At 32.7% G+C, this 26,898-nt stretch overlaps 1 protein-coding gene across 8 annotated transcripts in view; it reads right to left on the bottom strand.

Moving 5' to 3' along the window:
- Window positions 1-818: 818 nt before the first annotated feature.
- The window catches only part of LOC118186561 (uncharacterized), a 175,242-nt gene continuing 149,162 nt past the window's right edge, over window positions 819-26,898 (bottom strand). For all 8 annotated transcript variants that reach the window (XM_085809281.1, XM_085809285.1, XM_035356671.2 and 5 more), the window contains 4 exons: window positions 8,665-8,915; window positions 8,293-8,546; window positions 3,240-3,632; window positions 819-2,246 (listed from right to left, as the gene is read on the bottom strand). In XM_085809281.1, the coding sequence (XP_085665407.1) occupies window positions 2,112-2,246; window positions 3,240-3,632; window positions 8,293-8,546; window positions 8,665-8,915 (1,033 nt within the window). In that variant the 3' untranslated portion in view covers window positions 819-2,111. The remainder of the gene's footprint in view (window positions 2,247-3,239; window positions 3,633-8,292; window positions 8,547-8,664; window positions 8,916-26,898) is intronic.

Genomic DNA, 26,898 nt, shown 5'->3' with positions numbered 1-26,898 from the left:
ACAAGAGTTTTTTCCATACCTTTAATGGGAAAAATGGAATACAGAATTTTAGCTGGCCACAGAGCTAAAAAAGTGAACCAATTCTCTAATTAAATACAAGCCCTTAAAAACAGTTTCCTGTTTATTACACTCAGGCTGCATAATTTGCAGATTTAAATATCTATTTTCATGGCCTTTGATAAATTTAATGTACACAGGCTTCTACCTAGCTATATTTTTTATTCAAGTATTAAACTATTTGTTTAACACAGTACTACTCACAAAGCAAATGAAGACTGAATATTCTATAATTCTTTTTGAATATTCAAAAGGAAAGGCTCAGTGATCATCTAATTAATGGGAATTATAATAATAAAAAAGAACTTGAGTTTTTTAAAAGTGCTTTCCCCAAAAGGAAAAAATGCATTATATACCTTATATTTTAAAAAGAGATTTTGTTTGTTTACTTCATTTTACTAAATTTGATAAAAACTATAAAAATCTTTGGGGGCCATTAAGTATCTTTTCTTGCATTAAATATAATATTAATTCAGGTTCAAATGTTTTAATGAAGAATATTTAAATACTATCAGTTTTTTTTTTTTAAACAAAGACAGGATTAGCATTGACAGAACTGTGAAGTCAGAATGTAATAACTAAAAAAAGGCCATAGATTTAAAATATGACGAGTGAGAAATGAAATGAAAGAATTAATTTTTAAGCAACAGAATGTGTTTCAGTACTTGGGTGAATTGCAAAATTCTGATGCCTGATGTTTGTTGAAACACATTTCTACCACTTAAGTTATATGATCTTGCAATTAAAAATATAGCACTATGCAAAATTTCATAACAATTTTAATAAATTTATACATAAACAATTTTACATTCAAAAAACAAATGATTCCCTACCACTCTACAACTGCATGAGAAACAAATACTTTGTTAATAAAAATACATAAATGAAACTGGCACTTTGTTCACACCAATATACACAACCAAAAAATTTCGACACATTACAAACAAAATATTTGACAAATACAAAAATGAGACCGAGTTTTAACCATTTGTTCTGAATGATGATTACAAATAGTACAGAAAATTTTGTCAATGCTCTTGAATAATAAGTACAGTTTATTTCAACCTCTTTTCCAACCAATTAACAGTATGATTTTATGAAATTTTTGTTCTTGATTCCTGATTTACATAATAATTATAGTTCTTCATTCTGCATCATTTTTATAATAATAATTTCATTTACTTTGCTTTTGATATTTCTTCACAATAATAACAAATTTCCAAACTGCTAGTCCTTGACTAGTCCTCAAGTCAAATCTCTCCTATTTTTTCCCCTAGGTTAGCTTCAATTGTTTCCCTCACAAATTCTGCATTCTTAGTCATGTTACACTATGCTATCAAGATTAGCCTATAGGTAACTTCTCTAAACTTCCGTAAATGATTTTTTATTAATTTTGACATTCAAAGAATTTGAAAGATGGAGCATTATGTGGGTAACAGTGTAAAGTACATAGCATTACGAATGGTCCCATATCAAATATTCAGCAATGATCAGGTAGGTTTACATAAAGAACCTTTTGTAGTGTTACATCTCTACATTATTAATTTCATAAAAAAATTATTGGCATCACATTGGGCACAATTAGTAGTCTCAATGCACCAGTTAATTCTGATGCTGTTTAATATACCAACCTTAAAAAAAATCACAATACTGAAACTCAGTCTCAGTTCAGATAAATTCTGTTCATATCAGTAACTTGTCAGCTTTGTTTTGTATTAAAAAACAGCCAGAGATTAAAAAAGAAGATAATATGATGTCAAACACATGGTGAAGGAGGACTTACACCTTCCTATGCCTTTTTAAGTCTCAAATGCCTTTTTAAGTCATCTGAACACATATGTACTATTTCATATGCAAAAATAAAATTAACAATACATTTAATTGTACACTGAAGATTATTTTCAAAGCAACTTTTGGAAAAAAGACTATGTCTATCTGAAAGCAGGATTTCATACAGCCACCAGAACACAAGATACCATTCTTCTTTGTATATCAACAAAATAGAGCATTCAGTAAACATAAGTATTATACTCAAAATATTAGGTTGCAAACTCTCATACACCATTTGAATTTTTAGTATCATCAGAATTTTTGTCTTCTTTGTCTTGCTCTTCCTTGATCTTTTGCCATTTTTCTACTAAAGTTGGAATGTTCTTTTTCTTCAAAGCAAGACCAGGCAGATTATTTGGCTTCAAAAATAAGGAAAGACATAAATACATTAGGAAAATATTACAATATGAACATATATAAATAGTAATGAAAAAAGTCTTCAGTTTACAGAACAAGGTCTTTGAAATAAATGACAGGGTAAGAAGCAATTTTCACATCTTTACCTTATCAGCCAACTACGAAACAAATGTTATACAAACTGCTTATAGAAAATCACAAATTGTGACCTACATTTATTTCAAGATGATGTTAATACAGAGTCAACATAGCACAGCATAATGTATTTTCTATAAAGCTCTATACTACACAGGCAACAAAGTGTAAAACATGAATACACAGCAACAAATAATAGTACGCACTAAATTTAACGAAGATGAATAAAAAGATTCTCAGAAACAGTTCAACTACTTGAACAAAAATTGACACAAAGGATTACCAAATGCTGAATTTAAAAATCTCTTTTACGCACACATTATTTTTGACAATAATGTAATTTTTAAGTACATTTAGATAAAAATAAACTTTGAAATTCTAATTTAAACTTCTTTTATTTAAATTACATAGACAAAATAATATTCAAGCGTAATTAAAAAAAAATTCAATTTTTATGGCAGCATTCAGATATTCGGCACCTGGCAGCATTTTATATGCCTTCTCGGATAGCATGAATGCACCATTTCCCATAAAACGGCAAACATTCCCTTGATTTTTTTAGTGCAGATTAAATTTTAACTGACAATTTTAACTAAGAATATTTAAGTACTCAGAGGTCATCTTCAGCAGAGGGATTTCACAGACCATTATTTCTGCATAATAAAATGATTACTTGTTTATATGAGAAAATATGTGTCTATTTTTTTAATAATGAGCATGCAAAAAGTGCAAAAATTGTTAACAGCTGGTTTTTGGGCTTGTCAAGTCAGTTTTAATTACCACTTTGGGCAAGCAAAGTTCAGTTAAATGGGATTTTACTTTACAAGTACATCATGTAAAATGAACATAAATTGTTACACCTTTTTCTTTTCTTTCTTCATGGCTGTGCTGTATGGGCTTGTTTTACGATAAAAGAAGCTGTCTGATGAATAAATACTTCCTCCACTGCTAGAACTTGCACACATTTCATATTCTTTTGTTTCCGTAGAAGAACTAAGAAAGTCATTAACACGAGCTTCATTTCCCCTATCAAAAGAATAGTTGTTTCCAGAACTACAGGATGGTTGTGTGTTTGTCACAGTCCACATCATATTTACAGGATCCAAACAATCAAGCGAGTTGGATACTGGCTGTGGTGATTTCATTGGAACATTTAAGTCATCACAAAAGGATAGAGATGTAGATGAAACTGCATTAGATATAGATGTACTTGGAAAATTTTCAGGTGATCTCTCAGGTGAACGCAGAGCCCTCTGACAAAACAAAATGTAATATTTAGTTTGATTATAATGAAACAAAACAAACAGAGAATTTGCAATAACTTTTCAAGAAAAATTTAATATTCATATGTTTATCTAGATTACACAAAAGCTAACATTAAAAAATGTATCATAAGAAAACAATAACATCATCACCGTATAAAATTTTACTTGCTTTGGTAGGACGTCTGAAATGAGGTTGATTTGTTTTTGGACTCGCTGTCACCAAGTTTCTGGGCCTAAGGCTTTGAAAAACTACCAAACTGTTGGCAGAAAATCATATATTTGGGGATGATTACTAACCGCACTAAATGTCCTGCTTTAAAGTTTTTTCCCTAACTTTATTAAGAATATTTTATGGCAGAAAACTTTCATTACAACCAGATATTTAAATGCGCAATATATTACAAATCCTTCAAAAACAAATGACGGTATTCTTAAATTGTGTAGAAAAGTAAGGAATGCAAAACAGAAAGAAGACAAATACCTGCTAATAGAGACAGTAAATTGATGTAAACCTTGATTCTAACTGAAAATAGAGCAATAATGTCTCAAAGCCTGTAAGTAGTTCTCACACTCCTTACTGAGACACTATTTCTCACAAAAATTTCCTGTTTTGCATACATTAATTTTCAAAGGAAATAAATGACTGATATAAAATATTTTTGAGAATATCTGACTTACATTACAAAACATTCACAAAATGTCCTTCCAGTTATAATTATATGAGTTTTAAACTTTATAATATACTTAAAATGGTTTCATATGCATTGACACTTCTATATTTTCCATAAGTTTTTAGAACAATCTTTTTTTAAATATGTTCTTTTTTGAAGGTGTTGGGGAATTACCTTCATGTTTGAAATTTGTTAATTATTCATTTAAATACAAATTTCATATGTTAGTTTTCCTGATTAAAAGAATTCATTAAAACATATGAAAAGACATGTTATCATACCCAAATTATTATGGATTTTTTGGGGGGAGGGTTAATTCCTACTGATAAATCAACCTTCTGGGAAATCAGCAATAATTTACTTGCTTGCATATATTGTTCTACCTTATTTTGTATGTACTTTTTAAAAAATATATCATTTTAATGAATACCAACACAAATTTTAAACTTAAGTTAATTATAAGATTTTAATAGTTTTAATACATTCCTCTTATGGAATACCATTTCCTAATTTCAGTTTGCAATAGTTTTACATTTCCTTTCTTCAGAGATAAAATCATAAATAGAGAATTAATAATCTCTCTCTCTCTCTCTCTATATATATATATCTAGGAGGTTTATGGAAGTTTTAAAAACTTTCTGCAGTACATCCTCAGTAACAGATTGAATCTCTTTACATATCACAGCTTTGAGTACATATGGTATACAAGGTAAAGTAGAAAACATAATGAAAGGCCGTTAAATGGCTCCAAATAAAAAGAAATTATATGCTGTCTGAGGTCGCGATCTCGCAAACCAAATCATATCGCAGCTCCTGGACATGATGTGCCTTCCATACAAATTCAAAAAGTGGCAATTGATACTCTTGCTACGCTGTAGCTCCATCTTGCTGAAATCATGTGCATGCATTCCCTGCTCAGCAAATGTTTGTCAGTTGTTGAGATTGCTATCCTGCAATGCATGGGTTACCTGGAGATTATATGAATGCAGTTTTAAATCTTCAAACAAAACTCTGTTGAGTTAATCCTAATGACTTGGCATGTCGTCATGCAGAATGTTGCAGACTTTTGTTCGATCATTGCATTAACTGCTTGAATAGTCTCTGGAGTTCATGCCATTTTTCTTGGCATTACAGGTTTCAAGTTCAATGCTGACCCCACTGCTTCAAATCTTTCTACCCTCTTATTCACAATATGGGCCGACACAGCCATATTATGACAATGCACTTGAAAATGACACTGCACAGCTTCACAACTATAATTGTTTTTGTAATATGCCTTTAATATGAAAGCATGCTGCACCCCATAGCAACTGAAATAGCATATATTATCATGGTCTCACAGTGTTGCTATATTTAACAATGACTGTGTACTATGTTAATGCGCGACTCAAAATTTCCCGCCACCGTGTGTGCGTATATTGTTTTATTATGTTTCTTGACGTCCTTAATACATTGAAACCAGAGTGATACAAGTAACTGAAACATTATTATTATGCAAAAGAGCAATACATGGTTTCAAATGAGATAAAAATTTTTGGAACTTAAAATGTCTATTAGCACAAGAAACAAAACTAAGTTCTGCTGACATTCTTTTACAGCATTATAGCAGCAGATTTGATATATGCAAAACAGTGCTCAAGAAGGAAAGATGTATTTTGCATTTTCCCAGACATGGAATATTAATGAAGGCAAGTTCACATATTTTTTGATTCACATATTTTTTGACATATTATCACATATTTTTTGACCTATAAACACACTATTCAGTTCATACATGCAACAGATAACATATTGCATCATAAATGTATAACGTACATGGGAATCTCAGAGCTTATAGATTATAATTTGGCATACTATAAGATTAAACAGATACATTATACTCTGTGTGATTCCTGTGCACAAATTGCAATACGTCGGTTGAAAACTTCTCACAAAGTTTCAACATTTAAAATTTAGCAGTAACTGCAGATTAAGTGTTACTGATAATTTCTTATACCATATATCCTTGGAAAACATTTAACATATATTCAAATTACTTCTTTCCTCAATACAAGCAACTACTGAATTCAGTGATGGTTTTTACATGCAGCGACACCTCTTTTGGTGCAAATGATATCTCTAAGAGTGACATTCTAAGAGTGATTTTCAGAGAACACAAATATTAATAATAATAAGATGCTAAAAATTATAACTACTATAATACCAGAATTTCGATAGTTACAGTAACATTATAATTCAAAAGTTATTCTCTACTAAAACTTATAAACACATGTTAGATCTTCAAACATTTATTTTGAGACAAACAAATGACATCCAGGCTTAAATCATCAGGCAAAACAGTTACCTTTACGGAAAATTCTCAGCACACTGACCCTGCAATGCAGAGAGGATCCAGTATCCATTTACAGTTGGTACAATACCACATGCAGTTTGGTATTGATGACTTTTTAAATTTATATATATGACTACTAGTTTTCATCCTTTGAGTGTTGTCCCCGAGTGGCCCCCTATGTATCTTTCTAACAGCTGTTTCTACAGTTTTGATGATTTTCTATGTATATAAAACAGTGATATATGCAATGCCAAACTCACCATAAATACGGTGCCCTTTTCCCATTTTACCAATGATAGGGCTATGCATAAAATCATCCAAATTTTTTCTAACATTATCTTACCCGTGATACAATTAATAATCACTCGGATCTTTTAAAATGGCATGAATTTTCCACATCCTCCTGCATGCAGAAAATTTTATTCCACTTCACATTGGAAACCCTGTATACATATTATTATATTATTATTTTATTTTTGCAAATTGCTCCAAGCCTTTATGTTTTATTTGCTGTGTCATTACTTGGAATGCTATCAATCCTTAAATTTTACCTGCATAGCTTTTTATGTAGAGAAGAAATCATGAGGCTTATATAGCCAATTTCCAATTTTTAATACATCAGAGATTTCCAATTTACATTATACTGGTAAAACAATATTTTTAATCAAAACTAGAACAATTAATTTTATGCTTTTTCAGCAAAATGTAATTTATTACAAAGGTATGATTCAAAGTTTTTGATATAGTTCTTCATAAATAACTCAATTTGTATACTGCCCATAATTAAAAAAAAAAAAAAAAAAAAAAAAAAAATGAATTGGCACTAAGACAATCTCTTCATCTCAAATTACTGATGTTGATATCTTACCTATATTATTGCTTTTTTTTTTTTTTTTTAACTGTTCAGCTATTCCTGTTCTCAAAATAGCTTTCCCACATGTATTATTTTAATTGAATACCTGTTGAACATGTTAAGCTCTAATGTAAGCAGTTATAATTTTATAACTTGGTTCACATGAAAACAAGCCAAAATTTAAATTATCAAACATCTAGAGGAACAATTTCACTGTGAAATGCACATAGAAAAAAGAAGTACTCAGCATGCTAAATCTCATTCTGCAAAATTATAAGTTTTGAATCTCTCTATACATAGCAGAAAAAAAAGGTGAAATTTTGATAGGTAAATGTAAATCATGTACAGCAATGTAAAGAAACATGCATTTAGAAACATTAAAAGCTTGTATCAATAACATAAAAATTTACTGACATGCACCTGAGTGAGTCTCACAATTAAAAAAATTACGTTAAATAATTTTAATTACTTTAAGTTTTAAATAACTCAAACAATGTGAAGAATAGGAAATAATCCATGAATACATTCAATAGTGGTGTAAAAGAGCTTTCTACAAGAGAAATACTTAACAATAATAATTTGCAGATGAATTATTTTATCTGCTTTGCTTATTACTGTTTCCTGATCTACTTAACTTTCAGTACCTTCATGAGCAATTGCTTATAAACAAAGCTTAATTTACGTATTTCAGAATCTTCTGGTTATCCTAAATTTTTCATAAATTTGCAAGTTGAGACTAAATAACTAACTTTAGGAATACTTGAAGAGTAAAAAATAATTTAAAACACTTACAAATGGTGGGTACTGCATATGCATATCCTTGTCAGAACTGCATTGCGAGATAAAAGGCAGTGGACCTGAATCATCAGAGTCAAGATCCATATCTTCAGGAAGATCTCCAACTTCAGTACTGTCAGGTGGAGGTGGTGGTGGGCTATCAGGTGGAGGACTCTGAGGTGGTGGTGGAGGAGGAGAATCAACACCAGGAGGTGGAGGAGGGGGTGAACTCCAACCAGTAGCACTATCTGAATACTGCCCAGAGACACCTTAAAAATACAGTTAATGGTTTTAGTTTAAAATATATATGAATACGAGTTTGAAAAAAAAAATCCAAAATTAATGGAAATTTTCCTTCTAATCTTATTTAAGTTTTTAAATCCTTACCACCCCTTTCCTTCCTTGAATCAAATGCAAAAGATGCAGGACGACTTTCTGGTAATTGTCTTTCAGGCACAGATGAAGATACAGTCTGAAGGTCATCTCTCTTCTCAGAGGCAAAGCCAGAAGCAGATGAAGTTGCAACCACATCTGATGTGTTCATCCAAGATGTTTTTTCTTGATTACATAATTCTTCAGGGTATGTCCACTGAGAATGCTGAGTTCTGTTATTCACATAAAAGTACCTCTTGTTTTCTCTGAGTATGGAACATGGAAAATAAAAATAAATAATAAAATAACAAGATATAGTATCACTCAAAATTCTGAACAAATACAATGAAGCTTAAAATTACAAAATAGAAAACATGATCTTACATACTACTTCTGTAATGAATTTATTATTGGAATGCCTATATTCAGTTTTAGAAAAAATATATACATGTATGACACATGTATTAAATATTATTGTATTTATCCTAACATGCTGTCATTTTTTTAAATACCAGCAAAACATAATGTGGATGGGAAAGCATTTCAAATGTGATCAAAGTATAAGAATATAATTAAAAAATATTACCCAAACATGTAGTTTAACAAAATTCTTATTTTTAATATAAACAAAATCTGGGTAACTACCTATTTTGCTCCAACTTTAAGAAGAGAAACACACATAATACATATATAAAATTACCGATTTCACATTAGCAGTATTCAGATAGTCAGATTAGAAAAGTATTGATATATAAATGAATTTACAAGTTTTTGCAGTAAACTCGCTATAAAAAGAAAACACTAAGTTGCAATAACAAAAGTGCACAAAGCACAGAAACTGCTACATATTCATAAAAATTCAAATAATTGATATAATTTGGCTTAAACCAGTGTTTATTTCAGGAATTATTTATGTCTAAAATACGAGAAGAAAATACTGGTACGAAAAATAATTTTGAATTCATACTTGCAATTAATCTATTTTTTAGAAATAACTTTTCTTATACTGTTTGATGGAGAAAATGCATCATTCTGCACATACAGAGAATGCATGCAAACAACATACAGAGCCGTCAGGTCTGGTGCTATCACTAATATAAGAGTTTTCTTTCCGAGTCTGTAAACAAAGATGACAAGGTAATGTTTATAAGACATCATATTTTTAAGACAGCATCAGCAAAGACATGCTCACAAAGGGCTTTGTGTAATGTCTCCATAAGTGCTGGTTGGTCCTTGTACTGCATTGCAGTGGAAATGCAGGTTGATGGCACATACCTGTTCATTGAAGATTGTGACAATGGGCCTTGGAAGAAAATGTGTAGCACCATTGAAAGTCCACAGCAAGAATATACACTGCACTAACCAGTTCATATGACATCACACTGTATCTGACCCATGGTCACACCTGGAAACATTTTGCAAAGGATACAGAATGTTTGAGCTGCTCCATTATCAAAATGGATGATGTGACAATTAGACAATACAGCTTTGATAATCAGTTATTCTTTACAGAGGCTTCAATTAATAGTGAATCATTGTTGTTAATATTTGCAATGGTGTCACAGAAGAGTCAAATAGGACAGTATGGTCTTCAACAACAAATCTTGCCCTGCCTTACAGATGATCAGCATATGAGTGTGTGGTGGGAACAAAGCCACTGAGCAGAAGCATCTATCATTTCAAGTGACACAGGGCTTGCCAGCACAGAATAATGATTTAAAGTGCCATTAGTGATAACAACCATCCATCTATAGCACATTACAGGCCCCTGCTATTATGATGACATCTTTACAGTTCCATCTTTAGGGTACTTCAAACCATTTCTCAAGAAGATACAGCCATTGCTCAGCCTATCCTGAGTATCTTGCAATGTGTACCTCTGGGCCAATCCTCCAATTTCTCACCAATAAAGCATATATAAGGCATGACAGGGTATTGATTGGATACTTCCACTCCTCCACAAAATAAACTCTTGGGACACATCAGTACAATTACATGACAAATGATATCAAACGTCATGATTTAGATAGCTATCGGGTTCACGCATTTACAAATGTACTGCCCAAAATCGAGAAAGATTATCATATTGATATTCTATATACCCAAGTGTCTTATTGCTAGATATCTTTTAAAACTGAATCATAATTATCTATACACCTATCCATGTGCAAAAATTGGTTAAATTCCAATCAATTTCATGGTGTGACATTTTTTCTGTTAGGCAGCATATTATGAATTAAATAGACAATATTTAAAAACAGTTCTCACATAATATTCCTCCATTCTCCCTCATTCCATTAAAAAGAGAAGTTACTAGACCATAATGGCTCATAAAAAACATATTCTGAAATGCATTGACTACAGCTGTTCTTTTGCCTAGAACATTTTAAGTTACTACAGCATCTAAGAATAGATGACTACTGTTAATACATTTTATCTCTAAAATTTAGGGAACTGCAATTCCCCTCTTCGTCTGCATAAAACTTTGTGGGTTCTTTAAATGGCTCAATATTATCTTCTCTGTAATCAGTGTTAATCCTGAACCAATCAAACTCTGGGTTAGCATAACAAATTAACAGTTTAGTAATGATAAATGCAGGACATCAGCAATTACATTACACAGCTGGTATATTCCATTTTAATGATATGTAGCGCAACAGTAATGTGACATAATGCATTTTTTCTACCGCTTTTGTATATGCTATTACTGCAAATAATAGCTTACACAATATATTGCATGCAATATCAAAATTAATGTAGCATTACCCCATTTATACGTATGTACTCGCAGTGAAAAAGTCTGTTTATCCCATTTGACTACAATCGTTCCTATCAGAAGCATGTATATGTACTTCATGCCATTCTCCATTTTATATAGGTATTCAATTTGTTCAATATCAGTGTTTTTTACTATTGTAAAAATATTATAATCCATGTAATACCAAAATCAGTGTCTTCTTACCCAGGGCTTAATTTCTAAAAAAATTAGAAGTGTTGGAGCCCTATGGAAGACTGGAGGAAGAAAAATAAATAAATAAAATAGCTATAATTGAATAATATATTTAAATTAAGAAAAATGTAAAGAAATAAAGAAAAATTCAATAAATTATTAAATAAATTTCCAATAGTTAATTAGAAAAAAAAAGTATCGGACCTTGTCTCATTTGGGGCATTAGCTAGAATTGCAATTCCACTTAGATGCTAAGAAGCAGCTTAACCGATCTCCATCTGACTTTACACCCTGATTATACATATAATGTAGTTTCAGGGGATGAAAGGTACCACTCTTTTTTGCAGCACGCCAAGGAAAGAAGATACAATTATTAAAGCTCCACTAAGGAGAATAGCGAGATTTCTAGAAACAATATGAGGATATGGAAAGAAATATAACGAAAAAGTCTAGCTCTGAAAATAGAGAGGGAAGTGTTCAAGACTTCCTCAGTGCAATGCCCTGTTGATATAATTCTAGCCGTCAAGCAGACATTTTTCCTTGAATATAACGTGATATTACGACCTAACCTAAGACTTCTTTGTAAAGTGACAGCAGTAGCCCTTCCTGTTTGGTTACATCACTAAGAAAGTCTACAGGAGCTCTGCAGTAGGAAGTAACTAGCATGAAATGTGCACGACCAGCACATCAGTTTTAGTTCCTTGAGGAATACAAAATTTGCCCGCTCTCATAATTCATTGCATATCCTGGAGAATAATCCTTTGACATGAGATTGGGCGGCTTTTCTTTCCTTAAAAGTCTCAACCTCCGTGAAAAGCTTGAGTGCGAGGGAAAGACAGGTTTGTATTCAGAAGTTAAAACTTTTTAAGGCATGTTTACTATTAAAACCAAATTTATATGCTAAAACTGCAATTCACTTACATAAAAGGACATTAGGACTCCAGTGTGGTTCGGCTGAAATAATAATTTATATTGTTTTGGTCCAATTTTGAAAACTGAGAAGTACAGGAGCCAGGCTCCTTGCAATTTAAGCTCTGGCCGTACCCCATTTATATGCATTTGTAGTACGAAACACTCCTCTCATAAGTATGTATAGGTATACACTTGATATAATTCTCTGTATAATATAGGTAAGGAATTTAAAATACAAGTGTTCAATCTGTCTAATCAATCATATGTTATATTAATATAACACATGTAATATCAAAATCAATATCACAGTACCCCTTTCATATGCATCTAATGTAAAACAGCTTATTCCCTTTGACTGCAATCAACGCAGTCATATATATATATGAAGTGAACTGAAGTAATAACTGGCGGGAGGTGCTGCTGTTCATGACGTCAGCCTGCCTGCTGAGTGTTTCGAATAGTTTGCTTGTAGACAGAACAGAAGCTGATCTCGAAAGAGTAAGACTGTTTTGATGAAAATAAAGAATGGCTTATTAAGAATTTTTTGTCTTTATTCATAACGCACCCAGCCTCGGGTACAGGCAGCCTGCAATTGAATGAACTGTTTTGAATATATTTAATTTATATATTTTCTGCGTTCTTCGCAACATAGTGGTACCCTCAGTGGGACTGGGTGCTATGAATTAGAATTTTCCGATTGAACCTTTGATTTTGAACTTCAACTTTGAATATATTTTGAAGATGGATTTGATCGCTTTAAAGGCTCAAAGAAGAGGACTTAGAATTGTGTTTTCTCAAATCTCAAAGAAAACCGAAAGTGAATTAACTAAAGAAGTAAGAGATTTAAAAATACTTTCGATTTTGAAAGAGACTTAACATATGCCAGAGTGCTATCTCGCAGCAGATTTTGCAGACTGAAGATGGAGAAAAATTATTTAGTGATGACTTTGAAGAAGCAGAGGATTACCAAGATAAGTTTCTAGAACAGTGTGCTCATACAGATGTGGAAATACAAGCCTCCTCTCTTCCAAGTAACTTCGAATTGAGGAAATTTAAATTGCCTAAAATTGAGCTTAAAAAGTTCAGTGGTGAAGCTAAAGATTACCTGACATTTTGAAGTCAGTTCCAGAAAATCGACAACTACAAAAGTATCACTGATGAAGATAAAATGTAGTATCTGTTGCAGGCCATGGAACCCAAATCGAAGGCAGAACGCCTAATTCTTAGCTTACCGACAATGGCAGCTAATTATCCTAAAGCTATTGAACAACTAAGAGAGCGCTTTGGATGCGAAGATTTACTTGTGAAAATCTATGTGAGAGACTTGTTAAGCCTAGTGATGAAAAACGTTGTAACGGCAAGAGCAAAAACTGATCTACCGTCCCTGTATGATGAACTAGAAGGAAAATTGCGAGTGTTGGAAAGTTTGGGGAGAACACAAGAAAAATATGGGGATTTTTTTACCCTAGTGGAAAGTTGCTTACCAGAAGAAGTAGTAATGGCATGGGAAAGAAGCCGAAATCACGACTCCATTGAAACTAAAGGGACTCGATCCTTGCAACATTTAATGAATTTCTTAAAACAGGAAGTCAAGGGGGAAGAGATGGTTCTACTTGCAAGAACTGGTTTCACTACCCAACAGAACCATAGGAAAAAAGACTACCACGAACAGGTAAAGCAAAATGAACTCGTAACAGCGTCAGCTCTAGTAAGTCTTGAAAATTCAGGTAAGAGTGTTCTGAACTGTAATTTTTGTGAAAGGAAACATTCTAGTGAAAAATGTTACTCCGCAAAAAAAATGACTTGAGCTGAAAAACAACAAATGTTACTGAAAAAAGGTGCTCGTTTCTCTTGTCTGAAAAGAGCGAGTCACATTAGTAAATTTTGCCCTTTGAAAGGTACGTTAAGCTGTTCTATTCGCAAAAGTTGTAATCATTTTGATGTAATGTGTAATCAAAAGCTAAAAAATAATGATCAGATATGTGTTTCAAAGAGAGTTCTCTTTCTAACTGTGGCAGACGCGAAACTGTATTTTTGCAAACGCTGTGTGTTCGAGTTCGGTGTCAAGGTTGAGAGAAAATTATTTGCTGCATAACTGATAGCGGAAGCCAAAGTAGCTATGTTAGAGAAAGTATGATAAGTCAGCTTAAAGCATCTCCACTTAGAAAGGAGACAGTTATACATGCACTGTTTTGGGGGGGGACGAAACAAAACCTAAACAACATGAAGTGTTTTCGGTCAAGGTCAGCAATTTAAAAGGAAAGTTTGCATGTAGTTTTGAAGCACTTTCTGAAAAAAGGATTCGCGGTTTTATTCCTAAGGTTAACGATAAAGAGATTTTGAATGAATTAAAAGAAAAGGAAATCGAATTTTCTGATCGACTGCGAAAGTAAACTGAAATTAACCTTTTAATCGGAGCAGATGTTTATTAACAACCGGAGCAGATGTTATGAAAATTATTGACGGGAAATTCTATTGAATTACAGTTGGGAGTAACGGCGGTCGAAACGAAACTTGGGTGGACGGTATTTGGAAAACGAAATTCGGGTGAAAAGGATAATATTTCGAAAACATTTTCAATGCATGTGAGGAGAGTTCCTTTGAATGAGTTACGGGAACTCGAAAAAATAGGAATATGCACTCCAATCGAAACTGTTAAAATGAAAGAAAGTTTTAATTTATCTGAATTTGAGAATAAAATGAAAATTCTTCTAGATGGAACATATGAAGTAGAACTTCCGTGGAAATGTGATACGACCCATTTAACCAATAATAAAGAATTATCCTGGAAAAGGTATCAAAAGATGATCTATAAACTCAGATATAGTAAATTTTTCGATGATTATCATAAATGTGTTCAACGAATGGGAAAGGTTGAATATTATTGAACGCGTACCAGAAAACGAACTGAATAATAAATGTCATTATTTGCCACATAGGCCTGTAATCAAATTAGGAAGTGAAACCACGAAAATTCGTCTTGTTTTTGATGGCTCTGCATCTGAGAAAGGGAAACTCTCTTGAATGAATGTTTGTGTAAAGGAATGAATCTTATTGAATTAATACCTGATATTATAGATCATGTTAGGATATATCCAATAGGTATTAGTGCCGATATTGGAAAGGCTTTCTTAATGTTATCCGTCACATCTAAAGATAGAGATTTTCTCAGATTCCCCCCCCCCATGCAATGATGGACAATTAATTTATAGGCATTGCAGAGTAGTGTTTGGAGTTTCTTCGAGCCCCTACTTGTTGAACATATCTATTAGAAAACTGTCCACGTCAGTATAGTGAAGTTGCTCAAAAATTGAAATCGTCATTTTATGTGAATAATTGTTTATCTAGTGTTTTCAGTATTGATGAACAGTTTACTTTTATTGAACATTCCAAATTAAACGTTCCATGTCAAATGGATGTTTTAACTTGCATGGTTTTGAAAGCAATTTGGCTGGTACAAATGTTGACAATCATTCAGGGGATACTTCCGTTTTGAGGGTAATTTGGAATTCGGATAATAATACGCTGAGGTGCTGCACAGATACAGATACATTGATCTGTGATACGAAAATCACAAAGAGGACAATTTTGGCAATTGTGCAGACAATTTTTGATCCTATTGGTTTATTAACGCCAACTACATTGCTTCTGAAATTGCCGTTGCAAAAATTGTGGGAAGTGAAAATTGCATGGGATGATGAATTGTCTCCAATTGATTTAAATACATTTTTGAACTGGTTTAAAAACTTAATATTTTGAAAGATGTTACTTTGCCTCGATACTTGTTTATTAATGACACGTCTGAACTACATGTATTTGTGGATGCTTGCAAGGGGAGTATGCAGCGTGCGTCTTTGTCCGATCAGTATTTCATTCTGAAGTAAAAATAAATCTCGTATGTGCGAAGTCTAGTGTGCCTTTGAAACCTTTAAGCATTCCTCGTTTAGAATTAATGGCCTGCTGTATAGGTTCTAGACTTGCAAATTCTATTATCAAGGCTCTCAGTTTGCCCGACTTAAAAGTTACCTTCTGGTCTGATTCTACCACTGCCCCTTGGTGGATAACAGAGCAAAGCAATTGGTCAGAAACAAGCAAGGAAAGAACAGAACATTTTCAGTCCTGATTTCAGTACATAATATGTACAACAAAATTTAATGTACCACCAACCCACAAACAGCCATTGGGTTCGAGTTATATGACTTCAATGAAAATGACATTCAATTCAATACAGGATGACCTTGGACAGAAGTCATCTTTGTGGTGTACTGTATATGCTATTTTAGCTTTAAGCAATTTATTAACTGTTGAAAAGTAATACAAAAGCTTAAGCAGTTATTAACCCCTTCGCGCCGACTGTCATGTATACGTGCCAGCAACGAACACACTTATCTACCGGCCAACACGCAGGTGTGCCAGAGCATTGTTGCGTTTACTACTGACTGTCACGTATTTGTGCCAGTACCTTGGAACGTTTTTCAAACTATAATTTCTGTCACAAGATGGCACTGTATGTCCATATAGATACATGTACATTAGACCTTCTACTCAAAATGAGAGAAGCATGACTTGCATACACGTGTTTTTGATTATATAAACAAACGGGGAACTAAATGTTTCCGAATGGCGTGATTTATGACGTCTCTTTAAATCGCACTTTATTCGCACGTGGTAGTTGTTTATTGTAAGTAGAAGTTTTATATGAGCTAAAGCGTTGAGTATTTCGGTTTACAGTTCAGTTTTTAGAAAATAATTAGATCTTGTTAGACGTGAATTCTTTCTGTTTTTACCGTTTCAATGTTGAAGCACCGAAAATGTTTAACAGAGCATGAAATAGCAGAAATGATGCAAAATATTTCAGATATTGATTCTGAAATTCTGATATTGATTCGGAAAGATTAACTGAAAGACATTTTCCAAAACTTTATTCAGAAGAGACTGATAAGAAAATGAGACGACGATGCTTCATTTGTTCACATTCCCGGAAAAATCCTCCAAAACGGCAAATGAGTTATTACGAGTTCAAGGAATGTAACATAGGACGGACTGTGTGTAGATCCCTGTTTTAAAATTTTTCATACGAAAAGAGAATTTTAAGTAATAAATATGTTTAGTTTTCAGACGTATAATGTTAAAAGTCATAAAATGGTGAGTAATTAAAATAAAATGTGTAAAATATGCATTTAAACACGAAATAAGGTAATTAAAGTATATATATAAAAATATCTAAGTATAAGCCATTTAAATACTCTATAGAGCATTATTAAACAATGTGTTGATACTTCGGAAATTTCATGGATTCAGGCTTAGTAGCAAAAAAGCCCCCGGCCCTGGAGAGACGCTCGCGGAAGACACTGCCGGCCTCCGCGATAAGCGCGCGTTTTCGCTACCCAGCTCGAAGGGGTTAAATTCGGCAAAATTTAATAACAATTCAGTTTCTTCAACTTACTTACCAATCATTCCAAATTATACAATAAATTAGGATAAAAAAGAAGTATATATATGAAATGGCTATTATTAATCTATACACAAATGCAATTTATACGCACAGACAACCACTTAAGACTAATTTAATAGAACATTTAAAAGAAAGAGGATTCTAGAATGCTCAAGATCGGTGGTATCACATGCCGAGGTTGGTCGGTCTTTAAAGAATCTAGAAAAAGAGTTGAAACTCTCACTATTAAAGTTTATGTGATGGATGTACGTTCCAGCATTTCAATGTGTCTTTATTTACAAAAGCAACTGCAAATTCTGCATAGAAAGCATACTCCTAAAGTTATTATACTGGAATGCACATTTTACTAAAAAACAGAAGTTCCAGTTTTAAGTTAATTGATTAGTCACAATGCTGAAATAAACACTAGTTTAAGAAAAGTCACAACATATTTTATCTAAAAGCACATACACTACAAAATGATAAGCAAATGAATCAATGCATAAAATACAAACATTCACAATAATGATTGAGAGAAAAATTATAATTTTATTACTTAAGCTTTATTTGAACTGATCAATTAAAAATATTTTGATTAGAAGTAGAATCTTGCAAAATTTTACAGTGCCCTGTTTTCTTAGATTAATCTATAGCTTTAACAGTTTTTGAGCAAATAAAATACGGAACTCCTGAATATATAAAATTCATAACATTTAAAATGCTTTATTATAACAGCCACAATGGCCAGAGAAGTTTGGATGCACACAACCTTTCCTCTTACTTTAAATACTTTATTCACTCTTCTGTTATAAACTAACACACACATTGAGAAAAAATTAATTAGAATTCTATTCATCAAACAATGTTTATTCTTACCTAACTTTCAAACCAACAATTTACAACCAATTCCAAATTTTCTTACCCAAATTAACTTTAAGAAATGGTAATAATTAACTGTTAATGGCATACTTTGAAATTTTAACTCAACACTGTTAATTGTTTTTTCCCCCCCCCCAAAAATATCAATCAAATGCATTTTTTTTCCAACAAACTGAACAGCAAATAAAGTAAAGAATTAATAACAGTTGTTAATATGGCTTTGAAAGTTTACTTTTTTGGGGGGGGGAATTGCATTTCTACCGTGAATGAGAATTTAAAATGATTTATCTAAAATGCTTTCCAGTCAACACATTCCACATATACATTTCAAATTACTGAGTGCTATTCACGGTTTACATACTTTAGATATGGACCAAAGCCAGGATAGAGATGATTTTCACGGAGAATTTTCAGAAAGGAAATAGTTGTTGTTTATGCTGCATGTATGAATAATCATAAAAAGTACAAATGCAAGAATTGAAGATGAAAAGCCTTGTTTAGCAGTTTGGGCAATTATTAGCTGCCTTCATTCATACAAGCTATTATTAGTATGTGCCACTGCTCTTGCTGCTGAAATAACTTTTAGGGAACTGTATACATATTTCGTCATGCTGTCAAACACACACAAAAAATTTAGATTCTAAAACAGAAATTTACGACGAAGAAAATTTTTACCATAGCATTTAACATTTTTACTAATGGTCAGTACCAGATCTTTATGATTATATTGAAGACTAGAAATAATAAATAGCATAAATAAATAAAATATATGTAGATGAATATAAGAATAATCTAATTTAGCATAATATAATTTCAGTTTTGATTTTGATTCAGATACTTTGTAGAGACATTTTTTTTATACTGGAGGCGAGAAAAATGTGCAATGCCCTCGCCCGGACTCGAACCTGGACCTCTTGAATATGCACTGAATGTGCTAACTGTTTAGACCACGAAGGCATTCTGAAAGGAGGGGAAAAAACACCTATTATATTCCCCCTTTTAAATGGTGAATGGGAATTCAATTGCCAAATCCTGGTGGTGAAGAATCATCATCCATCACCTTTTAGATTGGGAGCCACTGTAGAATCATTTTAGAATTTTTCAAAACAAGGAAACCGAAGAAATGAGTGATGCCTTCACCAGTACTCGAACCTGGACCTCTTGAATACATGCCGAGTGTGCTAACCGTTACACCACAAATGCATGCTGAAAGGAGGGAGAAAATTAACTTCTTAACTTTCCCATGAGATATAAAGAATAACTACAAAGAAATGATTAATGGATGAAGTAATAACATTGAAGAATCATTAAAATTTGCAAACTGGCCACCCTTTGGGACACATGAAAAAAAAATTACATCTATAGCCTTGAGATACAGCCAGAAAGCTTGAATGCACAGATTAATATCTGCAAAGAGTTATTACTGCCTCATTAGATGTTTAATTAGTGAAAGAATCAAATGCTAAATATTAATCACATTACATTCATTCTAAACCAAAATGCTAACCATACTTAAAGTAAAAGGCATGGAAATAGTGAGTGCTGAAAACTTCAACAAAAATCAAAAGTTAGGCAACAGCTATGCCTTGAAACACAAAAAAGTCAAAATATTTTAATGTTCAACACTACATCATATAAGAAACATTTTATGTGCATATGCACTTTGAGCACGTTTTCATATCATGATAACTAAGTGCACATTATATATAGTGAGGACAGACACAAAGCGACAAATATTCCCCTTCCCATGCTTAAATCTTAGCAGAAGCAAGCTCAGAAATGCAAAGAATCTGCTGGAAACATACATGCACATAAATATCTAATACAATTCCATATATTACGTTCTTATAATACATATATAAATATTTTTTGGTACACAACAAACTGGATTTATATTTTCCAAATGGATCTTTGTAGTAGTAATTATTAAAACCAGTTTAGAACTCGAAAAGTTAAAAAAATAATATTAGCATTCTACATATATAAACTATTATCCACTCTATAATATTAAAAGCATAGCACTTAGGAGCTGTCTGAATGGGAGGAAATAGTGTATGCCCTCAGCTCATGACAGAAAACGCATATGATTAACTTTTGGCGGTCAATGACTGACTAGCTGGAGCTTCAGTGCATAGCAATGGAGCATCTGGATGGTGAATGACTGGTCAAACTTCCTGTACCGCCATTAGAGGCTTAACAGGGCTTAGTGATGCTATTTAATTAAAGAAACTTTGAAATCTAAAACAAGTCTACATCAGGCCCATTAGGCAGAACTACCACCATACTACCTGAAATAACTTAAAATAGAATATACAACTAAAATATGAACTTAAAGTCTAGAAGCTGTTGAGATTTACCAGCTACACCAATAAAAGCACATTATTACATACTTTGAAAAATATAACACCTTACTTACATGCATAAAAATATGTTACTTACATATACAAAACAAACAAAAAATAAATAAATAAATAACAGAATATCATAAACACCCTAGTTTTTTTAACACAGACAGGGAAATTTTATACACAATATACAAATTCAATTCACTTACAGATACATATTTTATTAAATTTGACAATTTCAAATTAGTCACTGTATTTTTACTTAAATCCTTTAGCGTATTAAATCTAGCAATATCTGAAATAAAACTTAGAACAATATTTTTCATAGAAGAGCATCTAAACAACAGGTGCTCAATATCAACATTACTCATGCCACATGGACAGGCACAACTTTTAATCGAAAACCTATTATAATAAAAGGGAAAGTGTCCACGATTAGTTAAAGCTTGGTTTAGATGCTTGTCACTTAGGCATTTTCTCTCACTTACGGTTGAGATTAAAATATATGTGAATCTTCCTTTAGAATCTGGTTCATTCCATTTTGCTTGCCATAGAGTCAAACTTTTTCTTTTCAGCAAGGATTTTAAACTGTCAAAAAAAGTCTTTACTTCAAAATCAATAATTTGATTTTCAGTGGCAGCCTTTGCCAATCTATCTGCTAACTCGTTACCAATGGTACCAATATGACTCTTCTTCGAAAAGAGTTTAATATCTGAAACCGCTAAGAAAAATGAGCATATCTTTTATCTGTTTAATTAGATCATTACTTGGGCAAACATCCGTAACTGAAACAACTGCGCTTTTGAAGTCACTATAGATTTCCACACAGGATCTAGAGCAGAATTAGAAATAAGCCAATATAAGGCCTCTCGCAAGGCCACTAACTCTGCCTGATAGACAGATGCATTGTCAGAAAGTCTATATTTCCTTTGTAATCTTGGTTTCTCATCTGAGAACACACAAAAGACTGCCCCCACATGACCATTTAATTTAGATCCACATGTAAAAACCATGTAGCCTGTCATATTGGGGAGGCCTTTATGCCAATTCAACCGTTTCAATAAAGCTGGATGAATGTCTAAACCTTTCTCAATGTCAAAATCTCTAGCTGAGAAGATCTCACTGAAACAATCGACAGTTTTATTACCAGCTTTTAATTTAAAGATAGCATACTCTTTTTCCGCTAAAATATCGATTGGAGGACATCCAGCCAAAAATCTGAAGAGCTACTGTTGAAAGAGTTTTGGATTTTGCAAAATTTTCTTACGCATTCAGACCGTTCCAGTCCACCTTGCACCGCATGCATACAAGATCTTTCTCTCGATAGCTCTTTTATCTAAACTCTTAATAACTTTACCTTGGAGATTCATTTTACTAGGTCTATTAAGAATATGGGTGCATTCGATCTTTATTTGATTTAGGTGAGGTATAAAAGTGAGCTTTTCATTGATCGTAATGCCCAAATATTTGATTGTCTTAGAAACTCTTAATTGGTTGTCCATACAGTTTGCACCTAGGATGTATTGATCTAGTATTAGTTTTGGCAATACCCAAAAGAAAGCTCTTCTTTGGATCAAATTGAATTTAATATGGAAAGACCACTTCTCCTAAGCTTGTATACTAACATTTTGTCTTAAGGTTATGTTTAAAGCTATACTAGCAATAATATTCCACAAAAGTGGACCAGATATTGAGCCCTGGGGACAATCCCTTTGGTAATTTCTGTGATGCCACTTATTACCAACATATAAGGAAACTTTTCTTTCATTAAGAAAATCACATATTAATAAGAAGATATTTCTTGGACATTTCATATTATTTTTTAATTCCTATAACAAAATTGGCCACCAAACATTGTTAAAAGTGCTCTTTACATCTAAGGATAAAATTGCAGTATGTTCACCAGTCCCTCTATTTCGAAGGATGTCAGAAATTAAATTATCTATAGCCTGGGTAGTAATTTTACCTGGCATAAAAACAAACTGATTTTTATTTAAAAGATTATTTGATAATAAATAATATTGTAACCGTTGTGTCATGAGTTTATCCAGCACCTTGCATCACGAAGGCAGTAAGCAAATGGGGGCGAAAAGAAGAAGGATCTTCTTTATCCTTTCTTTCATTGTTGAACAAAACCAAATCAGCCTCTTTCCGACAGTCAGGAAAAATTCATTACAAACACATTTATTCAGAATAGCTACAAAGAACTTTTTATTACATACAAAGATTTCTAAAATAGTAGCCACTGTCAGACCATCTTTACCGGGAGCTTTACCTTTAACTTTTTAATAGTAAATACCACTTCAAAGTAAAATCAAAATCATTTACGATCTCTGGAGGTATCCTACTATCTGATCTAACTTGATAATGACATGATATATCACCATAAATAGTATCACAAGGAAAATGATATTGTAGAAGGTAATTTACTGTTTTGTCTATATTCTTAGCACAAGATCCATCTTGATATTTCAAAGAGGTAATCTGAAAAGCTGGTTTATATTTATTAACAGTAATATAATAAGAAATGCCAAAAGGCTGATGAATATTCAAAATGTCACATAGTTGTTCCCAAGCACAATTTTTACTAATGTTGATTTCTCGTTTACATTCAGCTAATTTCTTCTTATATTGAATCTTTAACAAATTTTTCTCAATACGATTGTAACATCTCTGAAACATCTTCGATACAGTCAAGCTTGACTTCTTAAAACAAGTTTATCGGACCACCAATGCACCTGTTTACCCAGAACATTGCTCTGTTTAAACTTGTGCATCTTATTTTTCTTACTGATATCCACTATTGAGTTAGTAAGAGCTTTAATATAAATATTGAAATCAGAAATATTTTCTAAATTTTCTTTGGAAACTTGATTTATTAAGTTATACAGTTCTGCACGAAAATTTAGGCAATTCAAATCCCAAATATAGAAATGTTCAAATTTCTTCTCTCTAAGTAAGTTGTTTAAAAGTCCAATCTCAATGTAGTGATGATGATATATCCATAGAAACAGACCTACATGATATATCCATAGAAACAGACCAATTCAAGACAAACGAGATCTTACAATGGCAAGATCTATCCAGCTTTTGCCTCTGGCTCCGGAAAACATAGCCAGGCTATCAGGACTATTAAGAACATTCAAATTATTTGTCGAGCAGAATTCAATTATAGCATCCCCTTTTGGATCTATTGAGTGATCATGGGACTCAGCATTGAAATCTCCGCAAATAATTATTTCCGAGTCTTCATGCAAATCAATAATACTGTTAATACAATATAAATAGTCACTCAAGGTGTCATTGAGGGGGGGACAATACACTGAAACAAAAACTATGTTTCTATTATTAATGATCATTTTAATTGCCACTATATTCGAGGAAGCATACAAAAGCATTGCCGGAGAGCTGCCAAACTGAACAATTGCTGCTCGTGGACAATTTTTGTCACAAAAAGTTTGAAATTTTCTTCGGGATGCCCCAAACTTTATTATCCACTACATAAGGTTCTTGAATCAAGACTATTTTATAGCCTCAGCCTCTTTCAATTAATTTAATAAGCTTTTAAGCTGTGGCGTGATGTAAATTTATTTGAACCATTTTAACGACTTTGTCACGTCTACTAGCCATAATTAGTACAACTGATTAAAAGATCCATTTATCATTTGTGACAATAACAATTTTTACCTAAACTAGAATGATTAACGCTAAGCTTCAATTTATACGTTTCATTTGCCTCTTTGCAATTAATACATTTTGGAGTAGCTTTACACTCCCAATGTTTATGTCCAACTTCACCACAATCAGCACATATTTGCACTTCTAGGCATTTTGTTTGAAAGTGCCCATACTTTGACACTTAAAACATTGGGTTACTTTTAAAAATTCTTTACTTCTAAGATGAGACCATCTTATGTTAAGTTTTTCTGCTTTTATAAGTTCTCTATATTTCTTAGCATCTACACTGGCAACCCAGTGTACTTTAGTATTCTTACCTTTTATCAAAAATTTTAAGTCAAAACCAACATTTTCAAAGATCATATTTTGGTCTCTAATCATAATCTTAAGATCATCTTGAGACTGATCAGAATCTACATCATAAATAATAATTTTTGGATCTTTCTCAACAGGACATTGAATTATCATATCGTTTCTACGCAAATAATTCGTTTTAACCTCTGTTTCCAAGGCTTCAATATCAGAGGCTTTGGAACATTCTATTATAACACCTCCTTTATTAATTTTTCTTAGTCTTCTAACACCAATGTGTAATTGGGTGGGATTAATTGAGTTAGAAATTTTGTTTTTGACCTCCTCGGAAGTAGTTCCTTCCTTTTTTGGATAGAGTAGAACTGCGAATTCTTTGGACCTATTTCTACTTGTAGATCTATCTCATATTTTCTGTATTATTTTCTGAGGGAAACGTTTTGGATCTGCCACTGCGGCAAAATGAAAACGGCTGAAGATTTGATAACATTTTTGTTTGCTCTTCAAGCCTTCCCTCAGGGATGGCACTATCAAAAGTTTGTGTAACCAATAAATCATAAATTTGATATGCCATAGAAATAATTTTTCCTTTTGAAATACTCTTGACTTTACTTGAGTCTAATACAGTTTCTAAAGAATTTAAAATTGTTTGTCCATCTGCTAATAAAGCAGTAGACTCAACTTGTTCTGTCTGAATTTCTTGACAAATTTGTAAAGCCATTATCCAACCAGTACCCTTTTTAAAATAATAGAATAATCTAGAAATCAAACGTACTTACAGTTTGGTGATCATTTCAGACCTCTTATATCGTAGAAATAGAAATCCAAAAAGCAAAGCCAAAGCATGATGAGCCACATAGACACACAAAAATGCAAACATCCATAAGTTTGTCAAATAGTCTCAGAAGCATAAAGTGTGATATAATATCACAACCAGAACATAATTAGCTTCAAAATATCGCAATAATGCTATAAAACAGTATTTACCAAAAAAATAGCATATTTTCAGGAGCTGAAGAAAGCACAAACCAATACGATGTAAGCATGCACACAAACTCATCATCTGGATGGTGTGCGAAACTGAGGACATTCCACTACTATAGCATAACTTCCATGCAAATGTAGTTCTGTTGACCCATTTGGACTGTAACAATGCCCTGCAGACATGTTTGCAAATGGTATCAGCAGATGTCACCATTTGTAAAACGACTAAAGCAAGCAGGGTGGTTAAATCACATGATTGCTAGACATTTGGGTGATGGTAATTCTACTATTTGATGATGTTGGCAAGAATGGGAGCAGCATGGCTGCACAGAGCATCAAGAAGGCAGCAGTTAATGAAGAGCAGTGACAGAATGATCATCCAGTCAGTGCTCACAGCCTCTGATGTGCCCTTATCAAACATTTGTGTAACCAGGACACCAGTAACTGCAAAGACCACAGATAGGCGGCTGAGGTCACAGAAGCCATTTCTGCTAACTGCTTCTCACTCTTGCACACAACAAAGCATGTCTTCAGTGATGTCACGGACATTTGACCTAGGATCTCATGGAGTAGAACTGTTTTCAGTGATAATTCCCACTTCAAACTAAGCCCCAATGACCAGTGAAGATGTCTGGAGATTTCCAAGACAGCAGTGAAATACTGTCACCTGTCACACAGCCTGACGACCACGATGAACGGCATGGGGTGCTATTTCATTTCATAGCCAGACCCCTTTGGTTGCTATTCATGACACTCTT

This window comes from Stegodyphus dumicola, chromosome X2, assembly GCF_044657685.1.
Source record: "Stegodyphus dumicola isolate Sdum_Otavi_A_Nest chromosome X2, ASM4465768v1".
NCBI lineage: Eukaryota > Metazoa > Arthropoda > Arachnida > Araneae > Eresidae > Stegodyphus > Stegodyphus dumicola.
Note: the sequence above shows the minus strand (reverse complement) of the source record. Positions and strands in the feature narration are given on the sequence as shown.